Source organism: Geospiza fortis, unplaced genomic scaffold, assembly GCF_000277835.1.
Source record: "Geospiza fortis unplaced genomic scaffold, GeoFor_1.0 scaffold424, whole genome shotgun sequence".
Taxonomy (NCBI): Eukaryota; Metazoa; Chordata; class Aves; order Passeriformes; family Thraupidae; genus Geospiza; species Geospiza fortis.
In genome coordinates, this window is record NW_005054354.1 from 4,053,057 (window position 1) to 4,063,706 (window position 10,650).

Genomic DNA, 10,650 nt, shown 5'->3' on the forward strand with positions numbered 1-10,650 from the left:
ATGCCTGCCTGCCAACTAAGTATTTTAGTCTTAAAATTTAATAGTTAACTATTTTTAACATGATTATTAACTAGATTTGTTTTCACAGCTGGCTTGAAAGATTTTGCTACTAGGCATAGAGTTAGAAGGATGTTTTGAATGTGCCGAACTGGATACATTTTTGTAAGAAGGATTTTAATTAAGTGTGTGAGAGGAATACTCCTATCCTTACCTTTCTGCAAACAAGTTCTTAAAAATACACACAGATTTTTGGAGAAATGCTGAACAATAGTTCACCTACAGTAATTTGCTCTTGATTTATTAAGCTTTTATACTGTCAAAATATATTCAGGATCCTCGAGGGCCTCAGTTTGCATTTCTTTGTTGTGCAGACAGTAGAATTTTGATCAGCTTTATGTCTGCATGTCAATATATTCTTCCTTGAGTTCTGCCAATTACACTAACCCAGCACTGAGCTCCTCTTGCCACAGGCTGGCATCCAGCTCATGTGCTCGAGTATCCCAGTTGAATTCTCTGAGTTCAGATCAATCACACCTAGTCTCTCCACAAGTGAGGTTGGACAGTGATGTATGTAGTAGGGAATTGGAGTGTGAGTTAGATTACCCCAAAGGGACATGCAGTTTGGTGGGAAAGCATAGCTAACATCTTCCTGTACTGTTCAGGTGGATCACAAACCACAGAATAAATGGATGGGCCTAAGAATACCTTTGTCTTTTTGTTCCATTGAAATGACAGTGTTGACATTCACTGAATGCTTATTATGAAGGTAAGATTTATATTACTGCATAAAGTAAGCCAGGTATGCTGCAGGTTTTAAGAATCAGTGCTACTTATGTAGAAAAGATGGGCTGCTTAACTGGCATGAATCACTCTGTGAGCATTTGTCTTCCAGATGTGTGCACAAAACCTTAGCCAAGCTGCTGCTGGTGGAGCACTGTATTTTCCTGGGGTGTACTTCTGCCCCTGATGTGCGGCATTATTCTAAATATTACTGTTATATATATTCCAAATCTTCAGTGGGGTTTCTGACAGCCTTCTCATGCCCTCACTCACATCAAGGGCTCAGCAGCTGAGTCCCTACTGTGCCAGCACACCATGTGTGTGGAGAAGACCTTTATGGCTCTTAGGACCTATCACTGCTCCTCCTACATTTGTGCTTGCTGTGATTAGAGTAAACTTGCAAAGAGGATTCCCAGCAGCAATATCCACTTTCCTCCAATATTCCAAACACAAGACTTCACTGCTTTTTAGCACCTGGAGAACCTGAGGATTTTCAGCAGTATGTCAGTCTTGTTCCTTGTTTTCAATATAAAATAGGATTCTAAAGTATGCTATTTCAGAAATTAAAGATTAAACTGGTAAATCCTTCATTCATTTTTGAATGCTGGGATTGCCTTAAATGTTTGTAAAAATGCACAACTGATCAAGCTGTTCCTTCATTCTTCCTGTTTCCTTGCTGCAGCTTTCTTGATTGGATAAAGAAATGTCTGTATCTGTCACCTACTCTCTTTACTGTGTGACAACTGTTTCTCTCTATTTTTAATGCTTTTTGCTCTAATCACTCTCAAGCTGAGCTGAGCTACTTCTTGCTAACTGTACTTACTGATTGCAACCTTATGTGTTTTCCACTGCAGACTGTAGGAAATCATCCTTTAATGTGGGGCCAATCACTGATGGAGCATCCCAAATAGATGCTCTGTTCTTCATTAACAAGAAATCTCAGAGAGGCTCTACACAAGTGAGGAGTCAGTGCAGATTGTGGTGTCTGCATGGCAAAGTGATTTGAAGGATTTCCATTTAATGTAGAGTAAAAAATTGTTCATTCTTCCTTTTAAGCTTTGATTAGATTTGATGGTCACTGACAAAACCCAATCAGTCCTGTTGATAATCAGTGCTTTTTCACATTTTCCCATTTTCCATATTCCTTTAGCAACAGGAATACAGCTGAAATAACCCTGCAAAGGCTTAGTTCTGGAAGGACTGAAGAAATACAATATTAATGTATGGAGACCAGAATCACAAATGTTAGAAGGTTCCTGTGTATGAAGCTACAGGAACTGCATGTGGTTTCTGATACAAAATTTGGTTGTGCAGTAGGAATCTAACAAAATGGTATGTGGTAGTCCAGGCATTTCTGTTGGATTTTGTCATCTCTGAGATGCAAGACAACAGCAACTGAAAAATAATTTAAAAAAAGAATGAGGATATTTTACACATGTTAATATGGACTTATAAAAAGCATCTATGGAAGTTGTATTACATCCAAGCCTCAGAAAGGGAATGATTCCTTATTTGGTGGAAACAGATGACTGATCTACTAAGAACCTAAAAATCAAGGGCTGCAAAAAAGGGATATAGTGATTAAGGGACTAGATGAACAACAAGCTAAATGTGTGCAACCTCTAGGAATAAAAAAATGTGAAATGGAAAAAACACTCTGATGAAACAAGAGAGAGACTTCTGATTTGCATGGTATAAAAGACTTTCCAAGCACTTTAGGATCCTAATTAACTCATCTCTGACTATTCACTGAACCCCGAACAATTTAAGTGATTTCAGGGTGCCCTGACTTGAGATGTTTGGAAATGTCATATTGCAGGGAGACAGGTTTTTGTTACCTTGTTAAACTCCACAGTTGTACAGCACTTGGAGAGCCCAGATGCCTACATACCACCTGCTCCTGTGATAAGCCTGAAGAGTCTTAATGGTAACAAATTAATTCTGTGAGACATAGTTAGCTACAGCCAACTCTTATATGCCACCCTACTGCTCAGAAGCCTGGAGTCCAGACTTTTCAAAGGGAACTTAAAGTTATTTCTCTTATGGCTCAAGAGAGGGTTTTAATATCAGATTATGAGTTTGTAACTCTATTGCAAACAAATATGAAAATGTCAGTTTTGAATGTTGCCAAATGCATACATGGGTTTTGACAGCAGTTTTAAATTTAATATTTATGTCCTCCATGATTTGAAACTTTAGTTCTGTTTTCTTCCAAATAAGAGACAGACTCCCTCTTTCTGCCTTTGTTTTTTGACCCTTGGCTCTTGAATACCCAACTCTCCCCTTCTGCTAGGAATAATTCTTGGTGTGGGTGGATGAAGGTTTCTGAATAACCACAAATAAGGTTGGTGTGAACTTTATTATTATGGGAAATTATTACATACACAAACTGTGCTGGTTTGCAGAATGCCATGAACCTGACCACAGCACAGATCTGTTACTGGTGTGAGCATCACTGCAATGATCACTCAGCAAGCTGGAACAACCAAGCAAGGCCACACAGACTCTTATGCAACAACACAGCAGCTCATAATTGACACTATAGGAGCCTCCTGTCCATTGTGCCTGGTTTTATCTCCAGCTGTGTACAACTGAAACAAAAAAGAGGTATGCAAACCACAGAAATGCAACGAACAGGAAAAAGGACTGAAGAGTCAAAGCAGAACTGCAGAGCATGAAAGATACAAAATTCTGCTGTGCCTGCATTTCAGATGTCTGTCCTGCCAAAATATAAGAAAAATATGCAATAAAATGAGAAAAACAATGTAGCATAAGGAGATATGAGGAAGCTGGAGATAGGGCTAAATGGTGCATGAGGACTGAGAAAAATGAGTTGACAAGACAATGAAACTAGAGATGTCAGAGATGAGATGTATGGCTTTTGTGGAAGATGTAAAAAAAGATCACAAAGTGACAAAATGACACAGATGTACACTGTCTATAAAAAAACACATTTCACCCTCATTCTTCAAGAATTTAATGCTATTCTGTACCTTTGCAGCCCTCAGCCACAGTCTCTTTGTTTGACACTGGTTTCAATAAACATGCTGGCTGCTGGAGATACCATTCAAGACAATAAGAGATCTGTTGATCCTATCTCATGTCTAGCAAACACTACAACCATGCTTAACAATCCCCCTGAGAGCAGTAAGGAACTTACTCTCTCTAAGACAGGAAGAGAGAGAGATCTGCAAGCAGAGCTCTGCCAATCATTGTCCTCAGCATGAGGCAAGAATAAAATATGTTAGCATGAGCCTTATCTAAATAGACCTGTAAAATTGCTTCCAGTAGTGTCTGAATCTTCAAAGGCTGTGGGGACTGTGCTCCACATTGTCTGTGTTATGTCCCTCATCTCTGGTGACAGAATCAGCTCAATGTGACTGTCACTGACAGAGTGTGTGCCATGTTCTTGCCCTACTCCGAGACTGGGCCTTGCAGCTTTATTCTTAACATTGCCATCACCAACTAGTTTCAGTTGTTTTCCCTGATGCTAGGAGTGCTTGAGAAATGGAATCCTGATGTGCTGAGACCTCTGCCAGTCTGGGAAAAGATAACAAAGGCACTAATAGTTCTTCAAATTTTTTTCATGGTTATTTTAATACATCCTTGTCTTATGGAGCACAGAGATAGGTTTTCTGGAATTCGCCATTGTAGCTTGCTCCCTGCTCAGCTGTCAGAATTAAGTCAGTATTTACATATATTACATAAATTTTATATGTCTATATAAAATACACTGTGAGTATTTAATTCCAGTGTAGTGATGAGGTTCTCCCTTACAGCATTCCCCTGTGAGGAGCTGCCATATATCTTAACCATAAAGTCTTGCCACAGTAAATTGTGATGTATGATCTGACATGTGATTTTATACGAAGCTGCACTTATGGCTGTGGGTCTCCAACACTGGTTGAGAATAGTTTAACAACCACATGGGCAGAGGATGCATGCAAAGAATCAGCTCCTGTAGACCTCTGGGTCGATGGGCATCTCCTTCCCATATCTAGTGATAGATGAACCCAGGTTAAAGTAAGATATATGCTTGGGCTTTCTGCAGAGTCTATGGGCTCAAATAAAAGTCTCAGTGCATGTGAAGGTGCCATGACTAAGTGTAGCAAGACCATGAAAGTTTAAACCTGCTTTTAAGGGAATAATGTGTTGAACCTCAAGACTTAATGCTGTGTCTATCTAGGCTGGCAGAAAGGGATTCCTGAGTCAAAGAACGATAGGATTGGAGAACTGATGAACTCTGTATGGCATCAACTCAGTGCTCTTCCACCTTTCCAATTCCCAAAACAATTCTGCAGAAAATCAAAGTAGAAAGCTTCATCTGTCATGAAGTTAAATTAAAGACTATTTTAGATCTTGTAATGCTGAAATGGGGTGTTCCTTGGTGAATTTGTATCCAATAAAAAAACTACATGCCTAGCATGCCAACCCCAGTAGGAAGGGAGACCAGAATAATAATCCAATTATGGTTGGAAATGTTGATGTGATAATGATCTTCATAAAATCTTTTTCCTTCTTACATCAGTATTTACAAATCCATACAGTTTTGGCAGGGCCACTGGAAGATCATCACTTCTTGGGCTTGTTCTGTGAGTCTGTTCTCTGTCTGCTCACAAGGCTCACTGAAGTTCATAAAAGCCTGAAGATCAAACCAAAATTTTCATAAGGATGTCCTGATTTTGATGTCACTTTCTTCATCTTGTTTTATCATTGCTTTCTTGTTCAATTTCTCTTTGCTGTTATTTTATTGGCATATTGTACTCCTTCCATACTTACCTTCCTCAGTAATTGATCTACCTTTTTTTCTTTCACAAGAGATAGCTCCATTCCAGTTCTTTATTTACATCTGTTTGCCTATAATCATAGGTTTTACTCTAATATCCTCTGCATGAGTAATGCCTAACATTTTTTCATGTATTTAGACCTTAGAATCTTTTGATTGTGTGGTGGTGGACTCCCAGATTTTTTTTAACACATGTCCAAGCAGATACAGCTGTTGGGACTCATTCCAACACTGGTTTTGCAGTGCCCACTAATAGAGTAAACATACAGACTTTAACTTTCCCATCCAGAGCTGTTTTCAGTTTGAGATTTCATCTCTTCAATTATAGAGTTTTATAAAACCACTAGTATAGCTTCAGCTCTATTACTTTAACATAATTATTTTATTTATTTCTGTAAAATAGGGAGCTTTGTATCAATATGGCTGAATCTCTATCAGGGTTTTTGCTGGCTATTTGTAGATTGAAAACAAAATGTTATTTGTGGAATATGTTTGCTTATTACATCTAAGTGCCCCACAGGTAACATGTTTCATTATATGATCTATTTTTTACAACAACTTATCTGGTTTTATTTTTCTTTTCTTGGTTTTGTGCATGGGAATAGGGCTGGCGCTGTGTGTATTTTTTTTTTTTAGCATGACTGGTACCTTGTGCTATCTGCTTCAATGTTTCTCTGTAAAGATTTAGTTAAATTAAAGAGGGCTGTTCAAGGACAAGGAAACAGCAAGAAAAACATTAATGGAGACAAGTTGGTTATCAGAATGACTCTTAGCTGGAAAGTGGTCTGGTAAGATCCTTCACAAAAGCATGGTTTACTATCCTCAGTGTTGAAAGCCAAGGATCAGAGGATAATGTCTAAGGACAATGGTATCTAAAGCAAGAGACACTGCCCTGATTTTTGCATGTTCTGCTGTAGAGATGCGCCTGTCAAACAGAGAGATACAGAGATGCAACAACCAGCCAAGAAGTGTGAATGAACCTGCATTGTTAACAGCTGATGTAAACTTAGAAAAGGTGATGTGGGCACAGAACTCTGCTTCCTTTGCCCATCTTCCTATGTAACATATTTCTTTCAACATTTTTTTTTGTTTGCTTCTATTTTTTCTATTTTTGTTTTGAAGCTTTTTCTTGAGCTTCTGCTGTCCATCAGTCACAGGTCACTGAATATAAGAATCTTTCACATTCCAAACCCATTTGTCAGGTTAAAATGTCTGTGAGGCAGGAGAATAAAAGAGAACACTCAGTGACAAGCATGCACGGTAGAACTGGTTCCAAAGAACGATGCTTTTAAAAGGGAGAAAAACCCCCAATTACATCTATCTGGTCAGAATAACACTTATTATGTTAGGCTATCTGTTATGGCCACTACAATGAAAAAGTTTTAAACCAAGATGTTATATTAGCAGTATTCCTTAAAGCATGCAGAACTTTTCCTAATGCAATTAAAAAAACCACCAACTCCTACTAATGTTAAATACTTTCTTATATTTTGGCTATTCATAAAGTGAATAATCTAACTTCATTCCTTAGTATTAGTTTGTTTAAATGATGCACAGATTTTAATGTTCATTTTCTACCTAATACAGATTATTATTTGAAATGAGCCTTCTTCAAAGGTGTTCTTTTATTTTTTTTGGTATTCTTAGCCATATGTTTCCAAACATGTGATTCCAGAGCTTATGAAAAGCACAGCTTTTTCTCAGTCTTTAATCACATTATAGCTACTAATGTACATCTTGCATATGGCTTCTCATTAAGAGCAACAGACAATGATAATACTAAAATAAAGGAAAGAATGAGGACCAGGGAAGATATTCGAAAGCTAAAGTTCCAGCTGCAGCATGAAATCACCTGTATTTCACACAAAAATGCAGTGGGAGTGTATCTCCATTACCAGTTGCCTGCCTGCCTGCACCACTGGCTTTCCTGACACAGGAACTGCTTTTGCTGCTGCTGCCAGTGCCAGGGGCTTGCACTCCATCATACAACTGAGGACTAGCTGAGTTTTGCTATTCTACCAAGTCATTTGAAGCACAGCAAAACTCCCGAGCTATACACAGAAAGACAGTGCTCTTTCAGTAAGACATCAAATTTGATCAGATTGTTTAGACTGTGAAACAGAATAAGTGTAACAACCATGACATTTGTAAAATCTGTTCTTACCACTACATACAGAACACAATTTTCATTGCCCATCTTTGAAATTAAACACTGGTTGAACATGACTGCACTAATTAGATACATAAACAACTTTTTATGTTGACTCTTGATAGTCTTGCCTATGTTCTTTCCTTCTCCTTTTTGTGTACTCACAGTTCTGCAAAGTATCAGCAGGCCTGGATGAAGTTATACCTTGTTTTTATCACAACTGGACAGATTAAATGTCTCTATTTTTGATTAGGTTTTTTTTCCTATACAGACTGTGTGTTTGTTTTTTTTTAAGATCATGATCCCTACAAACAAGATTAAGATCAATGAACAAATTTAGCAAACAATACAAAGACAACTCACTTAAATTAGTAAAACAACACAGATGAGGTCTTAGGTTTCATAGTTATCTAATACATATCATAGTGATCACTTTGCTTTTGTGATTAGAGACCCAAATATTAATTATGTTATTGTTATCTAAGAAACATCAAACTTTGCCTGAGATTTTTAAGTTGCTTAGATAAGAGTGAAAATAATAATGACAAAAATTTCTAACATGGTAAAAGGTATTATCAGTCAGAAGTAATAAATTTATTTGCAAAGAAATGACGGGGATCTACTATATGTATCAACTAATTTCTTGAACCCCTACAGAAATAGCTTATTTTAGAAGAGGTATTTGGCATTATTTTTTAAAACCTGATAAGAGGTGAAAAAAGTACTTTCCCTTTGACCCCATCATCAAACATATCTGTAAATGTCAAAAAAAAAAGTTACAATGTATTTTACTCACCCTCATCCTTCCATTTCTTACTGCTGGTCCATCTTCTGCTAACCTCAACACATACAAATCCATTTTGTACTCCCTTCCTCCTCGAATACTAAACCCAAATCCTTTGGCTCCTTTCTCCAAATCAACGGTGAAATAATCAAAGTCCTGTACAGACAAATACAAAAAGAAATACAATTAACTACATGGGCATTGTGGTATGCATTCAAGAAAACTTTAAAATTGATCTCTTCAAAAATGTATTGATTCACTTGATATAAGCAAAGGTCCATAGAGAGGTCTGGGAGGGAAATTGTGATGTAGCTTCTGATGCATTGTCAGCCAAGAGTGCAAGATCCATGGGAGCAGCTGAAAATAAAGAGAAAGCTTGGGTTGTACAGTCTACTGATTAGAGAATTAAAACTGGGGTGCTGGGAAAGAGCCAACCCAAGCATTTCTATAGATGCTAAGAAGCACCTTATAAGGTATGCACATGCGGATAGATATTTGCTATTTAGATACTGAAATGCACAATATTTTCATAGGTTTCTCTGCATTCCATTTAGGAATTTCAGGATTTTTCTTGATATGGTTTACGTGTCTGGTTTTGAAAATATGGACATAAAAACCACCCATACATGGTTCCAGCATATAGTGTACAGAAATTTGCAGGCTCCCGTTTAATACTTTTTGACCTCTGTTTTTTTCCTGACTTTATGTAAGGAGAAAGGAAGGTCTTTTTTAAAGTCTGAACTTTCAGCTAAATCCTCAACCTTCAAAACTGTCAGTAAATATCTGTCATCAGAGGAGTCTTGTTCAAGGTACCATAACTCTTCATGTAACTCATCATCACTTTGAATTTGTCAGACCATGCTTGATGTCAAAGAAACTAGTTGCATGGGCTAGTTTCTACTCATCCAGACTATTACCAACAGAAATTTAATTTTATCAGTCAGAATTTCATTCCTTTATTTATTTATTCCGATTAGATAAAAATCCTAATTTTGAAGAATGCTGTAGAAAGGCAGTCTGACCCAAGTACACCCACTGTCTGATGAATGAATACGTGCCAAAATGAAAAAAATTCCTCTTCTGATGAAAAGGCTTTTTATATTAGAATTTTTATTTCAACACTCCAGTACCTTAAAAATGGCATTTATTTAATATAACAGTCACGCAATTATAAATGTAATGTTAATTTACAGATCACACACATTAATACATTAATATTAATGGTTTGGAAGTAATTTCCTCTACAGAGAAGTAGTAACTCAGAGTAAAACCCTTTAATGTGTCTTCTCCTTCCATAGTGGCACCTTCCTTAACAGCATCCACAACTTGTCCCTACAGACCCTACTGCCTTCTGTGTGGGTAGGGGTGCTCTGAATGTGTCTGCCTGTAAGAGCCAAAATGAGGGATGTGGGACTCCAGGCAGCTCTTCACAATGCAGTTTATTACATCCAAGAGGTTACAGCAGTCCAGGGTCGTGGGTGACAGAGCCTGTGCCTACAGCTGTCAGCTCCAGCTGCAGGCAGGCCTGGAGACCCTTAGTTTGGGTTACAAATGCATTATATACTTTTCTTTGCTGAGCATCTTAATACAGTAGAACCAATCTATACCTTAATTATTATCTATAGCCTATCATAACTACTATAATTACCATATCCATGTTGTTATTCTCCAATCACTAAAAGTTAGTACATTACAGTTTAAGCTAGAAGTTGTTTTTCAGTTTTCTTGCAGTGGAAAATTCTGAGACCTTTTTTCTACTTGCAGCATTGGCAGTCTTGTTTGCCTGTGCTATCTTTCTACTTGGTAAAACCATCTTCTTGTTTGAGGTGGGTTTATCCTTTGCTCTACGCCATAAAAACCCCTTCTAACTAACATACCCTTTGCCACCTTGGTTATCCAGTAAGACTGACTCAGCGATTCTTTCCTTCTATATCAAAACGTGCTTTCATTTCTATTCCTTCTTCACATTCTACATTCAAAAAAATCTTTCTGCCACGCATACACATCTGTGAGATTTTCTTGTCAAACTTTCATCCTTCCCAACCTCTGCCTGTACCTGGGGCTGCCTGTACTCGGCCAGGGGGTACTGCCTGGTGTCGGGGGAGTGCTGCCTGTAGTCCATCAGCGGGGGCTGCCTGCAGCCCAGCGGTG

General features: G+C 37.8%; 1 protein-coding gene across 2 annotated transcripts in view; it reads right to left on the reverse strand.

Moving 5' to 3' along the window:
- The window catches only part of MAGI2 (membrane associated guanylate kinase, WW and PDZ domain containing 2), a 703,939-nt gene that overhangs the window by 35,829 nt on the left and 657,460 nt on the right, over window positions 1-10,650 (reverse strand). For both annotated transcript variants that reach the window (XM_014308028.2, XM_005423532.3), the window contains 2 exons: window positions 10,556-10,650; window positions 8,512-8,655 (listed from right to left, as the gene is read on the reverse strand). The exon at window positions 10,556-10,650 is cut by the window's right edge and continues 137 nt beyond it. In XM_014308028.2, the coding sequence (XP_014163503.1) occupies window positions 8,512-8,655; window positions 10,556-10,650 (239 nt within the window). The remainder of the gene's footprint in view (window positions 1-8,511; window positions 8,656-10,555) is intronic.